We start from the raw sequence: 24,182 nt of genomic DNA, 5'->3' as shown, positions 1-24,182 counted from the left end.
TCATATATACCATAGTGACACTTTTATTATTTTTAGCAGAAGATGGTTCCAGGGAAATAGAGAAGCTTATTATGTGATAATTGAACTAATTAAGAACATTGTAGCAACCAGAGGTCTGGTACACATTTGTTCTCACATATGAAAAATACATAAAACTCTAATATCAAAATGATTTGACGATTTGCCTTTGCTGTTCATAACCTGCTCCGTTATGTGCCATATTAATAAACTTGGTAATGCTTAAAGGGCACTTCGGGGAAATGTTTTTTCATTCTGTTGCTAGTCCCCCAAGATATATAAGTGGGCTAATATTGTCTTGTCATGTGATCTCAGGTGTGACCAGCTTAGATTCACTTAGGTTTATTTGTTCCATTTCCAGGGATGCTATTACATAGAGTGTACCACAGGGAACACAGACACTTCTATCACAGTTAGGCTAACTTCACATGGACGAGTGCAATATTGGGCCATGAATCACGGCCCACAATCACACCTTTTATAGAAAAACCCCCTTGCATCATTTAGGGAAAGTAGAGATCCTCACATTGCAACGCATGCACCTAGCACATGGTGCGTTGCTGCTGGCCCCTTTGAAAACAATGGGAGATGCGATGCAAGGGCACACCGAAAGATAGAACTTGCCACAATTTGTTTCCCGCTTCGCGGTTAGGTGCAATGCAGGAAAGAATCACTCTTGTGCATGATGCTCTTGGGATTTATATTCGTATGAGATTTGTGCGTCTCACAATGTACAAATCTCGCACGATTGCCTTACTGATGATAATCACACAGTCCCTGTCACACACTTATAATAGAGGAGATCACAGCTCATTCCCCTAACTGTATGCTTATGGTCAGTAGCTTATTTAGGTGAATACAGAATGTAGTGTTAGTGTTTTCCTTGCAGCAGAGATTATGCAGTTATCAGCCGCTCATGTGCTGATCCATCATGGGATTAATATGACAGTGAAATGAAAAACTTCAGAAATAAGATGGTGTCTCATAAACATCAGATAGGGGGCTGCACTGCATGGAAGTGGCTACAATACACAGAAGAGATATCCAGAGTGTGCCAGGCAATTAACTGAGGGAGACAAGTATGGGAGAAATGTGTTTTTGCCAGAGTGGCCCTTCAAGAAGACTCATACCCAGGACCATGATTTCCAACACTACCCACCTTTATAATAGAAAAACCTGCTTAACACCCATAAGGAATAATTTTTTTAGATATTTTTATATCAAAGAAGCAATTTAGGGTCTTGTTGTTCTTTTTATATTAAACGGAGTAAGCTACTGCCAGAAGTTTCTGGCAGTAGCTTATTCCCTTTTCTTAATTAAGAACTCTGAACCATTATGAGACTGTGCGTAAATGGGTAAGGGGGGGGGGGGGGGGTCAGAAGAAATTTAAGGTGTATAGCAACCTGAAGGCCTTACTATTTTGTTAGACAAAGGATTACAGTCTTGTTTATATATCTATGTCATTGGCCTATGAAAATTATGTTGCATCTCCAAAGAAAACTTCCATTAGTAGAGATCCAATTCCATTGTTGGAAACAAACAAACAAAAAATGCACGGGAGCACGGTCCACAATTTCAACGAAACAAAAAACTTCTTCAATTTCACATTGGTCATACATTTTTGGATTAAGTACAAAATTATTTTCCAGTTTTTGCTTCTTCACATTCCACCATAACGTTTGATTTTTTTCACTGATGTAGCTACATGGTGTTTTGGGTTTTTTGCAATGGAAGTTGCATTTTACTATACTATTATTTTAGGACACATGCTGTTATTTTTCATTTTTGGAAGAAGTGTGGAGTGGAAAAAAATTCCATTGGATTTATTTATTGTGTTGTTTTTTAATCGTTTATGGTATGGTATAACGAACATATTAAGTTTATACTATTAGTCATTACAAGTACTGATCACAAATATGTACAGTTATTTCATTTAGGACCAATTTTCAAAGCAACGTCCTCTCTTTGCTTACATCGCTTAGATAACAGTCTTGTGGGTTAAACACCTAGGATCAGTATGATTTCCAATCTTTGCTATTGCTGACAGCAGAGAAGCTCAGCCACAGCAGTCCAGCAACAGGTAATATGTGTTTAAACACTGCTGCCTTTGTTGAACATTTCTATGGTGCACAGGAAAGGGTTAATTTTAATATCATGCCTACTTCTGGGGTTCTACTTTCCTGCTCCGTTCGGGGAGCAGTAAGGGGAATGCCCTAGCCAAATGACTCTGTTTTAGGAAGGAACCGAACAGAGCTAAACGGACCTCATTAACTAAAATGGGGTCTGTTTGGTTTCCGCTCAGATGCCGGACTTGTAGCTGGAAGAACAAGCTCTGCAGGCAGTGTTTTTTCTTCCGGTATTTTGTGCGGACCTGCAATGGAACCTACGACTGGAGGTTCCAATGGAGATGTGAAACCACCCGAAATTCTATTCATTCTAAATGGGAAGTAATTATGAAATTTCAAAGTCATTCATATAACATTCTTTTCGAAGGCTGGCTGCACACAAACGAGGCAGATTTGGCATGCGGGAGCCCACAGCGGAATCTGACCCTGTGCCTGGCTGGCATTCACACGTACCAGTATTTTCTGTACTGCAGATGGTCCGGATGGCTTACAATTGAACATGCGCAGTACAATTTTTATTTTTTATTCACATTTTTTACCCGTGCCATTGCTGGGCGATGATGTGGAATCTGTGACCTTTACGCAATGGGGCTGCGGGTCGGACAGCTTCCATTCACTTCAATGGAAGCCATGCGACACGCGGCCCTTACGCACATAAATAGAGCATGCTGCGATTTTTTTCTTCCACTCGTGGAAATCGCAGTTCGATTCGCAGTTCGTTTCCAGGAAGAAGTGATTTTGCGGCGGAACCGCGGTGCGGACACTAACCTCGGATTCTGCAATGCAAATCCGTCTGTGTATAGGCGGCCAAACAGTACAGGGTCCCCATTTTATTGCTTCTGATGGATTGAAAGACGTAATAAACAATGCAAGAATAGAATGCTTTGCCATGTGCAAATATCTTGCATACAACCTCAATTACAATACTAATAATGATACATTGTAGCGTATAACAATTACTAGAATTGCTAGAGCTCTGGATTATGTATCTGTAATGAAGTAATGCATATGGTGGAGGGAGGAAAATTACTGTTTAATGACATTTACCTGTTCAGCAGCTGGGACTTTGGAAAAGATCCCTGTATGTGGCCATGGTGGGATCTCCTTGATTACTCTAGGCATTGTGGATCTCTCTGCTGTACAATTTGCTTCTCTTTGCTACCAAGAAAAAAATGTATGGGTTTGTGTGTATGTATAGATCTATATACACTTGCAAGTAAAAGTAAATGAATTCTTTTGAACTATCCAATTTCTGCATTGATTACTAATAAAATGTAATTTATATCCGGGAATGGCTAATTTAGAGTCCTGACTCTGCCAAGATACTGTGCACACAAGGCATCCTAGAAATATTAATGAACTGAAACATATTTACATGGAGGAGTGGTCCACAATTCCTCTTCAACCTTGTGCAAATCTTATTTGCAGCTACAGCAAATATTTTGTAGAGGTGATTTACTGCTGAAGCAAGAGCTACAGGTTATTGATTTAAAGGATTCCTTTACCTTCTCTGCACTGTGAATGCTTATTCAATGTGCTTAATAAAGAAGATGGATGGTACAAGTGTTTGTATAGTATTAGTTTAGCTGGATTGCTTATACTATAGGCAACTAAACTAATATACATATTATATAGTGTGTGTGTATGTATGTATGTATGTATGTATGTATGTATATGTGTATATATAATATATATATAATTTGATTATCATTCCTTGTATTATGCTTCTGCCTGTGCTGTTACCATTACATGGACTTTGTACACTGATTTTTTTTCTGATGTACACTTCACCAATGAATACACATACCATCACTTATTAACAGAAGAGATTAAGAAGGGATGACTTGCACAGCAGATGGCCAGTCTAACACTGTCTTAGGGCTCGGTCAGACAAGCGTTTTTTTTAAGCACATGAATAGCTGTGCTTAAAAAGCGGCTTTACTAGAACCAATGTATTCCAATGACAGCGTTCACATTTATGTTTTTAGAAGCACTAAAAAATTGCACCTGCAAAAATTAGGACATGCAAGTGCTAATGCACCCGTTCATGCGATTTTTCTATATGTGATGTGGGGTTTTTTTTTGTTTTTTTTTTAGCGCGCTAGTCATGCTCTAAAAAAAAAAAAGCGCTTGTCTGACTAAAGCCTTAACTACTGCTGATGCCACTACCCCATTTGGTGTACTGCACATGCACTGGGAAAAACCATACAATACAGTGCTGTATTATCCGTGCCATGCACTGACAAAAAGTAGGCTCAGTCCGCATCTGAGTTTAGTTTCCATTTGTAATGGATCTGCCCCATAAACCTATTCAAAAACAGATGCCAAGCTGAAACAAATGAAAACTAGGTAACTAAGGACCCATACAAAACGGAAGATAATAGTCTTGATTTATAGCGGGCCGGCATCAATTTGCATCGATTCTAGCAGATCTGGTTTTTTAGGTGTAAATATTTTTTTTTTTTATAATTTCCTTCTGAGTATATGCAGAAGAGAAAATGGATCCATTGAACCGAAAAATAACGGATACGAATGGAAGGCTTCCTGTATGCATCTATTCTCCACTGACAACGATTTAAAAAAAAGGCAACTTTCCATCATGTTTCTTTTTTGGGATGAATAAAAAAGGGCAGAAGATTATGCTGTTGTTTCTATGAAAAGAAACCAGAAACCTGGTGCAATAGACAAACTACGAGGAGAGAACCTATTGAAATCAATGGGAAATTGGGCTGAAACATTATTTTCCATGTTTATTTATCTGCAATATTCATACAGAGTAAGGCAAAAAAACAAAACATGAGGGAGAAGTTTTTTTTTCTTACTTTAGGGAAAAAAAATTCTACCCAACTCCAAATCTGGCACTCAAAATAATCCCCTTGATCAACAACACTTGTAAAATAAGAATTGCAAGAATAATATACAATGCTTACAGGTGCCGTTTAGTTACAGGACAACATTCTCCCTATACCATCAACTGTGCTAAAATAACAAAAGGAGCAGTACTTACCCCTCCTCTGCTGCCACAATATAGAACTACGGCCCTGCGGTGGTCCCATTGTTTGTTCTGGCAGATGTCAGTGGAAGTCACCTGACCGCTGCAGTCAATCAAAGACTGCAGCATCACTCCCTAATCTCCTGGCATCAGGGCTCACATTCTGGGCACCATGATGCCAGGAGTTCAGAACAGTGATGCTGCAGCCCCTGATTGGCTGCATCAGTCATGTGACTTTAACTGATATTATCTACCACAACAAACACCGGGACTACAGCGGGGCTACAGCACTGGATCATTGTGGTAGAAGAGGGGTAAGTACTCCTTTTGTTATTTTAGCACAGTTGGTGATATAGGGAGAATGTTGTCCAGTAATCTGACAGACCCTTAAAGTAACACTGTTACACAATGCTTAAATGAATACCAACATAAAGTGCTCAACTAATGCCAATATACAGTGATCAAATAGCAGCACTGTAAAAAAAAAGCTATCTAGTATCAGTATCAGCTATCTAGTATCAGTGTTAAACAATGTCTAACTATGTTATCCTTTCAGCTGGAGTACGTGATGCAGCTGGTGTGACATCATAAGAGGAAACCCCCTGGGGCAGATAGATGGTTAATATATCTTACCTGTGCCCTCAGTTTGGTGGGCATGGTATTTGACTGAATAGACAGATTTAGTTCACTTTTAATCCCACCACGTTTGTGTATTTCACGGGTAGTTGGCATACTTCCTGGAAACACAAGTAAAGTTATTGGTTCATATTACAGACATAGTGGGCAGTCATAAACAGTACGATAATAGACATACCAACAGCTGCAAATGTTCTTAGAAAATACATCATTCTTATATACGATTTTTACCCTTCTCTTTCACTTTAATGGGGAAATCCAGGAATAATATTCAGGTTTTAAGCTAAAAGTGCCATATTATGTAAACTTTGTCAAAATAGGTAACATTTTAAACTTTATAAAAAAATCTTGAACAGACAAATGCCTCGCATTACATTACCTTTTACTTGACAAACATGTTTTTGTGGTTTTAAATTTCTGTATACAGGCGGACCTAAATAATAATAATAAAAAAGCTTTCAATATAGTAACTTAAACATTGTTAATAGAGATGAGCGAACCTACTCGGCCACGCCACTTTTTCGCCCGAGCGCCACGATTTTCGAGTACTTCCGTACTCGGGCGAAAAGATTCGGGGAGCGCTGTGGGTGAGTGGAGGGTTGCAGCGGGGAGTGGGGGGAGAGGGAGAGAGGGCTCCCCCCTGTTCCCCGCAGCTACTCCCCGCTCCGCCACGCCTCCCCCCGCCCCCCGGCGCCCCCCCGAATCTTTTCACCCGAGTACGGAAGTACTCAAATCACGGTGCTCGATCGAGTAATTACTTGAAACGAGTATATTCGCTCATCTATAATTGTTAATTTCACTTATATCTTCTTTTCTCTCTAAAAAAAAAAAACCTACCAAAACCATTTACTATATTTTATTACATAGTTGTTGCTTCTTTTAAACTTTACATTTGGGTTTGCATATCCATAAAGAGAACCAGTGATTGCCTAAACTGACAGGCCTCTTGTTTGTAGAGAAAGACTAATCAGTCTAGGCAATTCGGGAGGTGAGAAGCTGGCGAGGCTTCTGTGACTCCATAGCATTTCAGAATAAAGCATCCATGCTGAGTTTGTGCTGCCTGTGATTTGGACAGCATGAGCCTAGTGGCTGGTTCTCTTTAAATTTATTACCTGTAAGCTTGATTGGCCAATACTTCACACAAGTTTCAGCTACTCCAAATTCCAACATTATGTACTCTTATACTATATTGTGTTTGAAATGAAGAGGCACAATTAATATGCAAAGAACCTGGTGCAATCTCATGGGGAATGAAAATAATTCAGCATGAAGCCATCAACCATAAGTATCTGATCCCACACAGATATAAGGTACAGAGTGATGTTAAAAAAGGATCCAGTTGGTGAGATGGTATAAGACACACCCTGGATCTGTCACCAGATGCGCTTGTGCGTGGGCCATGGACTATGTAATTGTGACAGACCACCTTAATGAAATGTGTATTCTAGGTACTGTCACATCTATCCAAAACTGCTGATGAATCTAGGGTTAGCAAGATACCACAGCATTCTGGACAGGGGAATATAAGGGGAAATAATGGTAGCAGAACTGGACAGAATACAGGGGTACCAACTTGATCGGAACACCCTAGACCTCCCCAACAGGATACACCATGAAGTGGAGCACTCGCCTTGAAAAGGGCAACCCCACTACTTGCATTTGGCAAGGGCTGAAGTTAGAGAGGAATCTGGGAACCATACCGGTTACTACGGAAAGACAGAGTGCTGAACACTATCAACTGACAGATATGCTGAAAGTACAAAAGTGATCAGAGACAGGAATGCAGAGAACACAAGACTGACAACAGACAGGTATGATGAGCGTCCTGACAGGATCAAAATACTAGAAGTATAAGCGGCATCCTCAGCAAGAAGAAGAAATTGTGGCAGTCCAGTCAAATAGTCTGCTACTTTATTATGGTTTATAATCAACTTAGCCAGCCCATCAGCTAAACAACTCTAATAAGGTTACTGGTTAGCTGGATAGACTGTTAATCACCAGCCAGTCCTTCAGTCCACCAGCAGCAGGGAGATGTTTAACCCATGATGACCAGTACTAACTAAAACATGTGTTCGCCGGGAGGTGCACCACATGATCCGGAGCCGATATGGTGACATCACCCTGGATCCAATCCCAAGACACAGAAGAAGACGGAGCCAGTGGCACCATGACAGCTACATTTAGAACTGAGAATGTTAGAAGAAAGCCTAATGTTCTGCGGCAGTGAGATCCACAGAGTATATGCACCATTCGGGAAATCCTGCAGGCAGAAGTGAAAGGATATACATACAGTGCAGTAATACCATCCTTTCCCATTAACAAATTTACAAGACTGTTTAAAGAAGTTGTCCAGCTGTAAAGTATTGATTGCCTATCCTCAGGATAGATCATTTAGTAGTAGCTCATGGAGGTCCATTGACAGAGTCCCCCCAACCAGCTGTTCTACAGGCCAGAGTTCTCCTGCACTATGTTGATTTCTGCAGGAAGCAGACAGCTCCATCTCCACTGTAGTGGCCAAGTTTGGTATTGCAGGCATTGAAATGAACAGGAAATTTGCTGCAATACCAAGCCTGAGGATAGGCCATCAACAGTTTACAACTGACAAATACAGTATGCAAATGTATCTTTTAATTACTTTTCTAGGTTAAGCATTCGTTTAAGATAACAACATGACAATGTTTCCTCAGCATATGGGAGATTCTGAAGTGGTAATCAGTTTCAACTATCCATCTAGGAACTGTGGATTTAAAAGGGTGTTTCTTCAGTGTGATAAGTTGGAGTCCATATCAAAAAATTTAACTCTATCACTAGTATAATTATAATCTTATTGTGTCTAATGAATGAACTATATAAAATAATCCCAAACGATCACACTGCATCCCTATAAAAGGAAAAGAAAAAGATATTGGGCCAGATTTACGAAAGTGTCTAAGAGAAAAACTTTTATTGTCCATAGCAGTCAATCAGAGCTCAACATTTATTTAGCATTCTGCTCTGGTAAAATGAAAGCTAAGATGTGATTGGCTGCTATGGGCAACCAAGACCGTTTTTCTTTTAGATCGTTTCATAGATCTGTCAAATTGTCCCTTTAAAATCAATTTATTCAAGGTAAACATATTTGTGTTCTATTATTTCACAGTATATGGTTATGCAAATAGAACTTTTTGAGTTGTGTCAATTGTATGTAGTGTTTCATTTTTTTCATTGTACTAGACTTGGTATTTTTCATGAGTGTAAGTATTTCAATTTCTATATCTTTTTTTAGAAGTTGACCTTTCAGGTCTTTTGGAAAAATGTATATAGTTGGCCTTTTTTAATATTCTGTTTGCCCATCTAAACAAGCAATGTTGTTGTCTATAATGCACTCCTCTTATAATACGGACCTCCACCACTTTATCATCTCCCTTTTTTTTTCTGTATTACCTATTCCATTTCAATGTATCATGGACAGGATTCTCCTTATACTTGTATCAAGTCTATTCTTTACATTATTTAAATTAGTCTTTAACCGTTTTTCTTATCTCCTTAGATTTCCTTATTGCACAATACTGTACATAAGTACGTCACCAGATTAAAATACAAAAAGTTCACAACTAAAAGTGCATTAAATGTGGCAAAGCAAATAAGAAAAAAAGAATGTAAAACAAAGTAAAATGTAGTTTCATGATAGACTAAATCTCTTAATATTATACCTTTAGTAGGCTGTGACTTAATATCCCATGTTTTACTGCTGGTCTGGATAGACTAAAAATATAAAAAAAAGTTTTAACATTCTGCTGGGATCTCTTTTTTCAAGGCGACTGTTTCCTGCAAAACTCTATGTTTATCTATAAAGGAAAATATAAGAAATCAAGGAAAAGGTTCATAACACATTAGGCTCTATTCAGATTTCCATCAGCTCATTCTGTCTGAGTTCTGTCTTAAATCCCGAAAAAAATAGGGTACCACTCTGAACTAATATTTCTGGTAGAATGATGGAACTTGGACAGAAACCACTATAGTCAATGGTTTCCATAAGGTACTGCTGGGTTCCATCATTTAGATAGACAGAGCCTTAGTCCACCAGTCCTGAAGTCAACCTCCTGACATCTAAAAGATATCGAACATTTTAAAGATGGTCCAAAATTGACAACTTTTTTATCTGCTAGTAAATAAAAAAAACAAAAAATTTGAATGTCTGGTTTAGAAAATCTAATTGAATACTCTACTAGGGAAATCTCAGTTAATAGAATCCCTATTCAAGACCTTCATCTATAAACCATAGTGGGAAAAATGGTTATTAAAGGGGTTGTTTAGTTGTAAGTTACTGATTGACTATTCTCAGGATAGGTCATCAATAGTAGACTAATAGGGGTTGGCTGTTGGGAGCCTTGCCCAGTTCAATGGACTGGTGTTCGAGCACTGAACTGATTTCTGCAGGAAGCAGACAGCTCTGTTCCACTGCAGTGGCAAGACTTGGTATTATTCTATTAATTTCAATGGGAACTTGGCCTACAATACCAAGCCTGGCCACTGTAGTGGGAACAGAACTCTATGCTTCCTGCAGAAATCAACTCAGTGCATGAGTACAGTGGCTCAATGAACAGCTGATTGGTGGGGGTCCGGGGCGGCAAACCAACTCTGATCTACTATTGATGTCCTATCCTAAAACTGGACAACTCCTTTAAAAGCATTTGTAGCTGTGGAAGACCCAGCACTTTCATACATTACATGAACAGCTCCTTGATTTTTACTGAGGACTATGTTATACTTCATTTTCCCTGTGGTGGAGCTGCAGCTGAATTTTTGTAGAATTGATGCTGGCTTGCTTGACAGTTTACAGCTAATTAGTGGAGGTCCCAGCAATGGGACACACTGTGATGAACTTGTCATGGAATGCACATCTAGCAAGAAGACATTGTTTGCACATAGGTCTGTAAAAATGACCATATACATTAAATAACTAACGCTTGTGGTAATAGATATGAGAACAAAACATGGATGTTCCTCCTATGAAGCCACAAATGATGTGAGATAGCTTCCTACCCTGAGCTAAGTTGTGAGAATTCATGCTTCAACTAGCAGATACATTGCAGGTAAGAAAAAAACTGGTGGTATTATACATAGGGCAGGGGTTGTGTTAGATTGGTTAATGCGAGTTTTTGTAAATTTACATTTTCATTTAAACTAGGCTTTAAGATCTTGTAAAATAATTATGTCAAACAAACTTCTATATTATAAGCCAAAAGGTTCCCTGATCCTGAGCGAATTTTCATAATTGAAATATGCAATTCCAGACAGTTTCCTCTACAACAGCATAAAAGCTTTCTCTTCCAAGCCATAAAAATGACCACTAAAACCTTTTGCACCTAGAAAATGATAATCTTGATACTAGGCCCCTGTAATGTACAATTCATTTTCCCTTTATGGAATTGCTTACTTACATTCTGTTCACATTTATTGGAGTTAATGCTTGTAGATTGTTGCAGTAGAGCCGCATCTTTCAAATTTCTTGTGCTTGCCATTCTTTGCTCTGGAAGAACATACACAATGTAAAAGTCTACAAAGATGTGAACCTTAAAACCTTCATTATACGTGCAACAATAGATAAGTTTGCAGTATAATACAATATTATATAACACTTTTTTATTATTCTAAACAATAATCCTTTGTGTTACACCAAAACTTATATATAGAGAGCCCAGTACTATTAACCCCTTGAGTGGCACGCCTGGAAATTTTCCGGGACGAGCTCCACTGCCCATTGTGACATAGCCCGGAAGATTTCCGGGCTATGTTTCACTATGGGAGCTGCAGAGCACAATGCCACAAGCTGTGGCATTGTGCTCTGCCTGCACAGACCCACACAGAACAGTGCAGGACTTTGAAAAACAGAAGCAGGAAAATATTGCCGATCTGCCGGCAATCTTCCGCTTCTAAATTCAAAGTCCTGCACTGCTTTGTTTACAGGTTGTTGCCATAGAGACCATCAGCTTGTCAGAAGCCAGCCGATGGTCTCTGTGGCAGGGAGAGCTGGTGCTTGGCTGTCAGAGGACAGCCTGGCACCAGCTCTTACAGCAGAGATCAGAGAAAACCTCTGATCTCTGCTGTGTTAACCCTTTAAATGCTGCAGTCTATGTGACTGCAGCATGTAAAGGGCTGTCACCATCGGACCCCCGGAATGTGATCAGGGACTCCTGATGGGTCTCTGTGGAAGTCCCCTAAAGGGACAAAAATAAAAAAAACACTTGTCTCACTTTACTTTGTAAAAAATTTAAAATAAAATTACACATGTTTACAATTGTGTTTACTCCACAATTCTAAGTGGAGTAAAATGAAAAAAAAAAAATGACAGTCCACCATCTTTCAGTGCGTTTTATTTCTACAACGCACAAACTGCAACCAAAAATGACCTTGGAACTTTATTCTATGGGTCAGTATGATTACTACGATACCAAATTTGTATAGTTTTTTTTTTGCTGTACTACTTGTATTTTTTTTCAGACATTTAATGTTTTAAAATTATTTTCTGCTGCATCTTCTTCGCGCAATACTTTTTTATTTTTCCGTCGATGTAGTTGAGCAAGGGCTCATTTTTTGCGAGATCTACTGTAGTTTACGTTAGTGCTAATTCAGAACACATATGACTTTTTGATCACTTTTTATTGCATTTTTCTGGGAGACAGGGTGACTGAAAAAGTGCATTTGTGGCGTTCTTTATTTTTTTTTCGGACGACGCTCACCATGCGGGGTAAATAATGCACTACTTTGATAGATCAGACTTTTGCGGACACGGCGATACCAAATATGTATTTTTCTTTTATGATTTAGATTTTTTTTATTATAGGTATGGCAAAAGGAGGGTGATTTAAACTTTTATTAATTTTTTTTTTTTTCAAAGTGTGAAAAAGTAGTGAAATTTGGTATTGGCATAATCGCATTGGCCTGTAGAATTACTTTAATACATTATTTATATTGCTCAGAATGCAGTGAAAAATAAAAATAAAAAACATGCCAGAATTAGAGATTTTGTTAATTTTGCCACTAGAAAAATGGAATAAAAAGAGATCAAAATTTTACATGTTCCAAAAAATTAGATAAATGAAGACTGGAGTCCTTCGTGCAAAAAACAAGGCCTTCTAGAGCACCAGCAATGGAGAAATACAATTAATACGGCTCTTGGATAATGGCGACACAAAAGCAAACCTTTAAGAAAAAAAAATGTTTTAAATGTACAAAAATAGCAAAACATAAAAAACTGTATAAACTTGGTATCGCCAGAATGGTGCTGACTCAGAGAATAATGATATCACACTATTTATTCTGCACGCTGACTGCCGTAAAAATGAAATCCAAAAAACAAATGGCAGAATTTCTTTTTTTTCCCCCAATCTCCCTACAAATTTTTTACAAAAGTTATGCAATACATTATATATACCCAAAAATGATGCCATCAAAAAGTACAACTTGTCCTGCAAAAAACAAGCCCTCATATGCCTGTGTTAATGGAAAAATGAAAACGTTATGGCTCTTGGAACGCGACTGCAAAATTAGTTGAAATGAAATGATTAGACCCTTTAAAAAACCTGCCCTGGTGGGTCTGACAGGGGGGGTAAGAAACTCGCCACTCAAGGGGTTAATAAAGCATTATAGTTGAAGTACCTGTTACAGATTTTGCATTGGTGCTTAGGAGCTTTACATTACGCCTCTGCACAGACTCATTCAGATTCAGAATGTATGGGGAATGAACGACTGCACATATGGTTGTTCAACCCTCATACAATTTCATCATTATTGTCAATGATGATGTTTTTCAGCTCACAAAAGATACAATCAACCAATAAGTGAGCGTTTGCTTTTCCATGAGCTGATCATGTGCAGCTTCACACATCCCAATGATCGGGCAACCTTATGTTCCTAAGCACATTTTTGCCTGATAACGGACCGTCTAATAGACCTTACAGAGGTTGTACTAAGACTGAATTTAATTATCTATCTATTCACATGATCGGTGATAAAAGTCTGATTGGTGGGGGTCTCTCCAGTTAGACTCCCACGAATCCTGCTAATATGTCCCCCTCACTGTGGGCTCACTGCCCCTCTTGTCCCCGGCCAAGTGGAGAGGAGATTGAATGGAGGCAGATGCATGGTACTGCTATATTCCTCTTCTATTGGACTTCCCGAAATAGCCGTGTACAAGAGCATGGCTATTTCCCTCAGTCCCTCTGAAATGAATGGAGGTACTCCTGTACCCTAACATAATACTATGTGCCTTGTTGATTGTTTATATTGTTAACATTAATGTTCCTTAAGAAGTAGTGGTGGGGCAGAAAAGGGAGCATTCTCGCAAGATGCATAGAGGAAGCATATATAGCCAGAAGTAGGTCTACAGCCAGTGAGTAGTAGTTGGAGAACAAGTGAGAGAGCAGCCTGTAAAATGGAAGGAAAATTAGCAGATTATCTGCAGTGTTGATCAACCGCTGGGACTACCTGCCTGAATTCTACAAGAACCAAAGAGGCATTGGACCCCCTAAGAGGGAGAAGACTCTCACTGAGAGTTTGCAAGGAAGCATCGCTGTGGAGAACGCTGCTGGCTCTGACTCTTGCTGCCCATATATTGTGGATAGACTCTGTTGAGAGACAACTTGTGCCCTGTATTGTTTGAGCATTTAAAAAAGCTTGCAGCAAATCGTGGAGTCAATCTCTATAATGCGGTTGTGTCCGATAATAAGCCTTTTATACGTCCCTTTATAGGAATGCTTGCAACCCGGCCTTTTCTCAAGACTATCCGCTCCTGTATTTTCTGGGCCCATGTAGCTCCATGGCCCAAACTGCCTCATGTGCGACATCCCTTCTGCCTGTCTGAAGATGCTGCACAGACAGAATGTCCACTTCTGGACTACGATTTTAGTTGCTGCTTGCTATAAATAAGGAATACAAATTTTCAATTGTCCTTTCTAAACTGACCCCAGCCAAGAGGTGATGGGTATTGTATAATACTAAGCAAATTGACTGCCTACTTAGAGCAGTTCTCTTTAGGGTAGGCCATCAAAATGTGATTGGTGGGTGTCCAAACTTTGGGACCTGAGAAAAAGGGTATTACACAAAATAAGACGGTGAAGCCTTTTGTATACATGGAATGAAGGGACTGGAATACCCAGAGAGGCTATCCAAATTGGGATTATTTACTCTAGAAAAAAGACGGCTAAGGGGTGATCAAATAACTATGTATAAGTACATGAGGGGACAATACAAGGATCTGTCCCAAGATCTGTTTATACCCAGGACCGCGACGGTAACAAGAGGGCATCCGCTACGTCTAGAGGAAAACAGGTTTCATCACCAACATAGAAAGGGGTTCTTTACTGTAAGAGCAGTGAGACTGTGGAACTCTCTGCCTGAGGATGTGGTGATGGCAAAATCCATAGAGGAGTTTAAAAGGGGACTTGATGTCTTTCTGGAGAGGAAGGATATTACAGGATATAAATCTTAGGTTAATTGTTAATCTGGGTATACAGGCAGGTAGGAACTATTAGGGGTTGATCCAGGGATTAGTCTGATTGCCATTAGGGAGTCGGGAAGGAATTTTTTCCCCAAAAGGGCTAATTGGCTTCTGCTCTTGGGGTTTTTTGCCTTCCTCTGGATCAACAACACAGGAGGATAAACAGGCTGGACTGGATGGACATTGTCTTCATTCGGCCTTACAAACTGTTACTATGTTACTATGTATGTGGTAGAGACCACTCAGCATATAAAATGCAGGATATTAAAACATAAAACCACAATGTGGTTAGATTACTTTTCACCATCTGTCCCTTACCATTCCCAGAACTCTAAGCATATGGGAAGATTTAACAAAATGGGTACAAGAGAAAAGTACAGCAGTTGACCGTAGTGTGCAGTCTAGTATATAGGCCAACAGTTTTAACACAGATTACATTAGAAAGTTTCAGAACTTTTCATTTCCTCATCACTTTCAAGATCCCTGCTTGTTGTCAGTGAATGGGAGCCTTTTTTTTTTTTTTTAAATAATGAAAACCCCTTTCTTATCTTGTCCATCTGACACAGGGACATAATAGGTGCATATAACTCACAAAAATGGCAAGGAATAAAAAAATAATTTCATTATGTGATGAAAATAGTTTTATATGTTAAGAATGGGAAATAACTGGTATATACTATAGACAAAAGACTATAGAATGAATTAATACCTCTGACTGATTTTGACTCCTTAAAATGAGATCGTTGCACCTGTAAATGAAAATTGAAAGACAATGTAAAAGTGTAAATGTAAAAGTTCGAACATTATCCAGATATAATGATTTGCATGAAGTTTTAATTGAATTCAGTAGCGGCTTTTTAACTTTTCGTCTGAACTATAATTCGTGAATGGATCTTTTCTGCAGTGTGTATTGAGAGTCTGAGAAGTTTGGAACCTACTTCATGTCTCATGAGAGGATCGGGCTGCTGTGTTCCCTATGATTTACACTGAAGTGCTTTATTTTTTTTTTTTTACAAGCTCTCCTGGAAATCTATAACAATAATCATAATAATCTTTATTTGTATAGCGCCAACTTATTCCGCAGCACTTTCAGGCATGGATAAACGCAAAACAATACAACAAATACAATGTGAGGTACATTGGGTTAGACACAAATGGGTTGAGGGTGGTACAGGAGGTGCAGGGGGTGGGGAACACAGGCAATAGCAAATTTTATGTACAGATCATTTATTAGAAGGCAAACAGGATGGGGTACCATAGGGAGGGGCGAGGGACTAGGTCAGGAGATTTGGTATGCTTCCCTGAAGAGGTGCGTTTTTAGGGCACGTCTTAAGTTTCGTGCGTCGGGAATTGTCCGGATGCCTTGGGGTAGAGCATTCCAGAGGATGGGTGCTGCTCTGGTGAAGTCCTGTAGGCGAGCATGAGAGGTTCGTATTACAGGGGCGTTTAGTCTGAGTGTGTTAGCCGATCGGAGTGAGCGCGCTGGGTGGTGTACTGACAGTATAGAGGCGATGTATGGTGGCGCAGCGCCATGCAGAGCTTTGTGAGTGAGGTAGAGGAGTTTAAATTTAGTCCTGCAGTGGATGGGCAGCCAATGCAGCGACTGGCATAATACAGAGGCGTCTGAATAACGACTGGATAGAAAAATGAGTCTAGCTGCTGCATTTAGTATGGATTGGAGCGGAGCGAGTCTAGTGTGGGGGAGGCCAATGAGTAGCGAGTTGCAGTAGTCAAGCCGGGAGTGGATGAGCGCAACCACGAGCGTCTTTAGCGTGTCCGTGGTTAGGAACGGACGTATTTTAGCAATATTTCTGAGGTGCATGTGGCATGTTTGGGCCAGAGATTGTATATGGGGGGCAAAGGAGAGGTCAGAGTCCAGTGTGACCCCAAGGCATCGGGCATGCCGTCGGGGGGTTATGATGGTGCCAGACACTGGAATGGAGATGTTGAGGGGAGGTCGGTTAGAAGGCGGAAAGACAAGGAGGTCAGCTTTAGAGAGGTTTAGTTTGAGAAAAAGGGAGGACATAGTGTTAGAGACAGCGGACAGGCAGTCGGTGATATTTTGGAGGAATGGTCCAGAGATCTCACGAGAGGAGGTGTATAGTTGGGTGTCGTCAGCATAGAGATGGTATTGGAGGCCGAATTTGTGGATGGTTTGTCCAATTGGGGCAGTATAGATAGAGAAAAGAAGGGGACCAAGGACCGAGCCCTGGGGTACCCCGACAGCGAGAGGAAGTGGAGCAGAGATAGAACCAGCAAAGGAAACACTGAAAGAGCGGTCAGAGAGGTAGGAGGAGAACCAGGAGAGAGCAGTATCCTTTAGACCAATAGAGTGGAGCATAGTGAGAAGGAGATTATGGTCGACAGTGTCAAATGCAGCAGACAGGTCAAGGAGGATTAGTAGAGAGTAATCACCTCTCGACTTTGCAGTCATCAGGTCATTTGTTACTTTTGTAAGGGCAGTTTCGGTCGAGTGTAGAGAGCGGAAGCCAGACTGGAGGGGGTCGAGGAGTGAGTTGTCAGAGAGAAAGCGAGTAAGCCGGGAGTAGACCAGGCGTTCCAGTAATTTGGAGATAAAGGGGAGGTTTGAGACGGGTCGGTAGTTAGCAGCATTAGTCGGGTCCAGGGTTGGTTTTTTAAGCAGAGGGGATATAATGGAGTGTTTGAATGAGGAGGGAAAAGTGCCAGAGGTTAGGGAGAGGTTGCAGATTGTGGTAAGGTGAGTAATGAGAGCTGGGGAAAGGGAGCGGAGGAGGTGAGAGGGGAGAGGGTCGCTGGCGCAGGTGGTAGGGCGGGCAGCGGAAAGGAGCCTGGAGACTTCTTCCTCTGTCGTTGGTTCTAGAGTAGATAGTGAGTAGGTGCTGGGTGCAGTGCTGATGAAGCTGGGATCAGGGCTAACCATGAAGCTTTCAGAGATTTTTTTTCGAATGTGGTCGATTTTTTCTTTGAAATAGGCAGCTAGTTCTCCAGCAGTTAGGTCTGTCGCAGGGGCCTGTTCCTTGGGGCTGAGGAGGGAGTGAAAGGTCTCAAAGAGTTGTTTGGGGTTGTGGGATAGTGAGGAGACAAGGGAGGTGAAATAAACTTGTTTGGCATGGTGAAGGGCTAGGTTATACATTTTAAGCATGAATTTGAAGTGGAGGAAGTCTGCTGGCAGCTTTGACTTTCTCCGCAGCCGCTCGGCGCACCTAGAGCACCGCCGGATGAAGCGCGTTTGGGACATGAGCCAGGGTTGCCGTGGTCTGCGTTTGACAGCTCGTGTCACGGGCGGTGCCACTTCATCCAGGGCATGGCTGAGGGTGGTGTGGTAGTATTCGGCTGTCAGGTTAGGGCAGGGGAGGCGAGAGATGGGCGATAGGGAGGACTGAATAGTTTCGGCAAACTGTTTAGTGCGGACAGACTGGAGGTTCCTAGAGGTGCGATAGATAGGAGGGTCAGGAGAGATGCTGGGGTGCCTGATGGAGAAAGAGAGAAGGTTGTGATCCGAGAGTGGAAGTGGGGAGTTAGTAAAGTGAGAAGCAGAGCAGAGACGGAGGAAAACTAAATCGAGAGTGTTACCATCTCTATGAGTGAGGGAGTCAGAGATTAGTGATAAGCCAAGGGAGGAGGTAAGTGTTAAAAGCCGGGAGGCAGATGAGGAGCTAGAGTCGTTAGTAGGAATGTTGAAATCACCAAGGATGAGGGTTGGGATTTCACAGGATAGGAAGTGGGGGAGCCAGGCAGCAAAGTGGTCTAGGAACAGGCGGGTGGGACCTGGGGGGCGGTAAATAACTGCGACACGCAGAGGCAGTGGGCGGAAGAGTCGCAGGGTATGGACTTCGAAGGAGTGAAAGGTAAGCGAGGGAGCTGAGGGAATGACCTGGAAGGTACAGTTTGGGGAGAGGATGATGCCTACTCCTCCACCGCGTCTGTCATCCGATCTGGGGGTGTGGGAGAACTGCAGGCCATCATAGGACAATGCAGCGGGGGAGGTAGAATTGGACTGCTGTATCCAGGTTTCCGTGAGGGCGAGCAAGTTCAAGTGTTTACTGGTGAAAAGGTCATGGATAGTTGGGAGTTTGTTACATGCAGATTGGGAGTTCCATAGGGCGCATTTGAATGGGGCAGGGGGGGGGGCATTTTGGTAGAGAACAGTACGGGGTGGGCCTGGTTTGGGGGAGATGTCCCCTGCAGCTAGGAGTAGCAGAGTAGCAAGGGTGAGCACATGGCTAGGGGATTTGTGTGGGTGTCTGAGGTGTTTCTTTGCAGTATTAGGGGGTTGAAGGCGTCTTAGGAAGTTGAACAGTGCATGGGAGCCATACATAGGCGAGGAGAGGAGGGAGGGGCTGATGTGGATGGAGTCTGTTGGGGCTGGGCGTTGGAAGAAAGTGTGAAGGCTTGAAAAAAGGATAGTGAAGGAGATTAGTGCAAAGAGGAGAGTATTTTCCACCAGGCTTTGGACAGTTGTGCATGTTACCTGTCTCCTGCACTGTCGAACTGCGCTGTATAACTGCATCATTCAACAGCATCAAACACTTGTTGCTGGACACTTAGTGCTGGACACATCAGGTGAGGCAAACAGGATGGGGTACCATAGGGAGGGGCGGGGGACTAGTTCAGGAGATATGGTATGCTTCCCTGAAGAGGTGCGATTTTAAGGCACGTCTGAAATTTCGTGCATTGTGAATTGTCCAGATGCCTTGGGGTAGAGCATTCCAGAGGATGGGTGCTGCTCTGGTGAAATCCTGTAGGCAAGCATGTGAGGTTCGTATTACAGGGGTGTTTAGTCTGAGTGTGTTAGCCGATCGGAGTGAGCGCGCTGGGTGGTATACTGACAATAGGGAGATGATGTATGGTGGCGCAGTGCCATGCAGAGCTTTGTGAGTGAGGTAGAGGAGTTTAAATTTTGTTCTGCAGTGGATGGGCAGCCAATGCAGCGACTGGCATAATGCAGAGGCGTCTGATTAACGACTGGATAGAAAAATGAGTCTAGCTGCTGCATTTAGTATGGATTGGAGTGGAGCGAGTCTAGTGCGGGGGAGGCCGATGAGTAGCGAGTTGCAGTAGTCAAGCCGGGAGTGGATGAGCGCAACCACGAGTGTCTTTAGCGTGTCCGTGGTTAGGAACGGACGTATTTTAGCAATATTTCTGAGGTGCATGTGGCATGTTTGGGCCACAGATTGGATATGGGGGGTAAATGAGAGGTCAGAGTCCAGTGTGACCCCAAGGCATCGGGCATGCCGTCTGGGGGTGATGATGGTGCCAGACACTGGAATGGAGATGTTGAGGGGAGGTCGGTTAGAAGGTGGAAAGACAAGGAGGTCAGTTTTAGAGAGGTTTAGTTTGAGAAAAAGGGAGGACATAGTGTTAGAGACAGCAGACGGACTGTCGGTGATATTTTGGAGGAATGGTCCAGAGATCTCACGAGAAAAGGTGTATAGTTGGGTGTTGTCAGCATAGAGATGGTATTGGAGGCCAAATTTGTGGATGGTTTGTCAAATTGGGGCAGTGTAGATAGAGAAGAGAAGGGGACCAAGGACCGAGCCCTGGGGTACCCCAACAGTGAGAGGAAGTGGGGCAGAGATAGAACCAGCAAAGGAAACACTGAAAGAGCGGTCAGAGAGGTAGGAAGAGAACCAGGAGAGAGCAGTGACCTTTAGACCAATAGAGTGGAGCATAGTGAGAAGGAGGTTATGGTCGACAGTGTCAAATGCAGCAGACAGATCAAGGAGGATTAGTAGGGAGTAATCACCTCTCGACTTTGCAGTCATCAGGTCATTTGTTACTTTTGTAAGGGCAGTTTCGGTCGAGTGTAGAGAGCGGAAACCAGACTGGAGGGGGTCGAGGAGTGAGTTGTCAGAGAGAAAGCGAGTAAGGCGGGAGTAGACCAGGCGTTCCAGTAATTTGGAGATGAAGGGGAGGTTTGAGACGGGTCAGTAGTTGGCAGCATCAGTTGGGTCCAGGGTTGGTTTTTTAAGCAGAGGGGATATGATGGAGTGTTTCTCCATCTAATGATGGAGTGATGGAGTGAAATCTAATCAATTTAAAGGGAATCTGTCACATTAAACATGTTGTCTGAACAGCGGTCATAAGGTTAAAGAGTTATGGAGGAGTTGAGCAGATTAATATATAGTTTTGTGGGAAAAGATTCAGTATAATTTATACACACTGCACCTACATGCTATTGGTTGGCAAGAATTCTGGAGGTTAGGCTTCCACCAATCAAACATTATAAGGATATGCTATCAATGTTTAAGCATTGGGAAACTCATTTAATACATTAAAAAATATTGCTTCACTTGTTACCATTGGTCTTGCTTCCACTTTAGTTCTGGGTACATGATGGGCAGTAGGACTTGGCTGTAGATTGTTAAAAGTCTGGTTTTTCGTTTCTGTCTTGAAATACCTTCTATCTGTAACACAAACAATAATCACCATTTCCTAAAAGTCATACCTGGTTTTATCCATCCACTAGGTCCCCTATGTGTACTTGAGATTATAAAATAAAAGATGGCTAAATCAGGCCAATTCGGCCTTTCCTGGGGTCACAGCTAGCTCTGCCAAGCAATACGTCAATCAAGTCAGTATGACTATGATTACAACATAACCAAATAGCTTTTATATAACAGAGTTTAATATACCAGAGTTCTGTCATTACTGGCTTAACTAAGCACAGTATCCTCTGAGTGCAGATAGAAGACTATAAGCAAGTGACAGCAATGTATCAGAAAGGGAAATTACATTACTTTTTCTTATGTTGATGTAGCTAACGCAACAAATGATAATTTAAATCAGTGAAGGCAAACTGGGCCTGTAATGATGGTGTTACCTGTCTCTGGATGGTGGACAACGAATAAAAGTTTGAGCTGCTCATGCTTTTCGGACAATCAGATGATCCTCTCTACTGGTGGTCCGTTGAGGGCGTCCTGAGCCCTGTTGCCTTGTGTATGCACCCTCAAACATCCACTGGCCCCAACACCTCCTAACAGTCAAGTTAGAATGGCCCAGGTGGCTGGTAATTTGTTGATATGACCAATTTAGCTTCTCGCATTTCAATAATGCGCCCCCTCTCAAACTCAATTGAGGGAAATCTCCTGGATGGCATCATAGAGGAGTCTAGTGGTCAACAAGCTCTACACAAGTGGAAAATTAGGTCACTTCACACAAGTAGCCTCTGAGAGCCTTCTTATAGGCCAAGGGGGGAACCACTTTTAGGGCCTCAGGTGGTAAGACTGTTCATCTAATCATGCCACAACTCTAATCATTTGCATATCTTATGTTGCATATTTGCTGAGATGTAACTGCATGCCGAGTCTAGCAGCAAAGCAACAACTACTTCTAGCCTAATTTTTTTGAAAAAGGGTGTATGTGTAAAAAATGCCAGCAGCAAATACAACTGTATAAAATGTACAGTATATAGCTGTACCAACCTACCCCTTGACTTGGCCCAGGTTGAATGAACCTCTGATTGCATCAAGGTTTGAGACCTCTACAATATGTTGGACTGACATTTTTGATATTTTCACAGGTTTTCTATACATCACCATCTGGTTTGTTTTTGTAAAGTTTTGGGCATTTATTAGGTAGTATAAAAAAATCAATACAAAAGTGATATTTGTCTTATTTTATATATAAAAAAAAAACCCTTTCATGCTGTATCCTAAGGACCAAAGTAGGATATATAAGTATCATAAAACTCTAGAGAGAAAATATTCACTATAGACTACATATTCAGATACTCACCAGCATATTCTGATGTGGCTTTGGATTTCGAAAGATACTGCATACTAAAGTGTAATTCTTTATCACTATCAATAAACTCGTAATCTTCTGAGTCTTCTTCCTAAATAGAGAACGAACCATGAGTGGACTTTTCTAGGACTATGACATGTATGAAAAAAGGCAAATCACATAAAGTAAAGAAGAAAAAATATCACAATAGTCAATGCAAAGGTGCCTTTGCATGGGACAACTGTCACTTCTGTGGTTTCATACACGAACGACAGTGTGTAAGAGAATGTAGGAAGAACAGGTTGGGCATCTCTTCAGGCCCCCTGCTTCATTGACTGCAAACAGGCAGGTTGAATGATTCCTGTTTACACTGAGCAAGTAGCCGTTCAGTAGTCGTTAGATTTCAGCTCACTGAAACGGAACAACTAGCAACTACTGAGTGACTTCTCGTTCAGTGTATCGTTAGGGACCATGTGTACACGGGCCAACAGTCACCCATAATCACTCGCTTGAGTGATTATTCGGACGACTATTGGACATTGTTGAGGTACCTTAAAGGGGTTGTCCCGCAGAAGCAAGTGCAGTTATGCACTTCTGTATGGCCATATTAATGCACTTTGTAATATACATCGTGCATTAAATATTGGCCATACAGAAGTTATACACTTACCCACTCCGGTGCTGGCGTCCCCGTCTCCATGGCGACGACGGAAGCCTTCTTCTCTGGTCGCCGCAACAGTCGCGCTTGCGCAGAGAAAAATTATCTCCTGGAGGCTCTGGGCTCACAAGCTGCGTCCTGGCTCCTCCCCCTTCTCAGCATCATCACGTAGCTCCGCCTCATCACGTGGTGCCGATCAGCCAATGAGGTGGCTGTAATCCGCAGTGGAGCTCAGACTGGAGAAGAACATCCACGGTGCACAATGGGAGAAGACCCGCAGTGCACCATGGGAGAAGACCAGCGGTGCACCTTGGGAAATGACGGCGGCCATCTTGGAAGAAGATTTTTATATCTTCATAAAACAGCTTCATGGTGAGTAGCAACGCTCCAAAAAAACGATTTACATGGGTAGTTTTGTAATGCTTGCTTAACATGGGGGACTGGGGTGTGAAAAATTTTTTGTTTTGGCCGCGGGACAACCCCTTTAAGACCGGTTTCATATGGCCGTGAAACCTGCACAACTTTTGTGTGTTGAGAGACTTACAAGTCTTGTGTGAGTATGAA

General features: G+C 41.8%; 1 protein-coding gene across 1 annotated transcript in view; it reads right to left on the bottom strand.

Moving 5' to 3' along the window:
• CLNK (cytokine dependent hematopoietic cell linker) overlaps nucleotides 1-24,182 on the bottom strand; it is a 90,324-nt gene that overhangs the window by 19,432 nt on the left and 46,710 nt on the right. Inside the window, exons 4-10 of the mRNA XM_066574796.1 lie at nucleotides 22,973-23,072; nucleotides 21,536-21,642; nucleotides 15,963-16,002; nucleotides 11,196-11,284; nucleotides 9,465-9,516; nucleotides 6,152-6,205; nucleotides 5,770-5,873 (exon numbers count right to left, since the gene is read on the bottom strand). Coding sequence (XP_066430893.1) covers nucleotides 5,770-5,873; nucleotides 6,152-6,205; nucleotides 9,465-9,516; nucleotides 11,196-11,284; nucleotides 15,963-16,002; nucleotides 21,536-21,642; nucleotides 22,973-23,072 — 546 coding nt within the window. The remainder of the gene's footprint in view (nucleotides 1-5,769; nucleotides 5,874-6,151; nucleotides 6,206-9,464; nucleotides 9,517-11,195; nucleotides 11,285-15,962; nucleotides 16,003-21,535; nucleotides 21,643-22,972; nucleotides 23,073-24,182) is intronic.

This window comes from Eleutherodactylus coqui, chromosome 7, assembly GCF_035609145.1.
Source record: "Eleutherodactylus coqui strain aEleCoq1 chromosome 7, aEleCoq1.hap1, whole genome shotgun sequence".
NCBI lineage: Eukaryota > Metazoa > Chordata > Amphibia > Anura > Eleutherodactylidae > Eleutherodactylus > Eleutherodactylus coqui.
The sequence above is the reverse complement of the archived record's forward strand: the minus strand, read 5'-3'. Positions and strand labels throughout refer to the sequence as shown.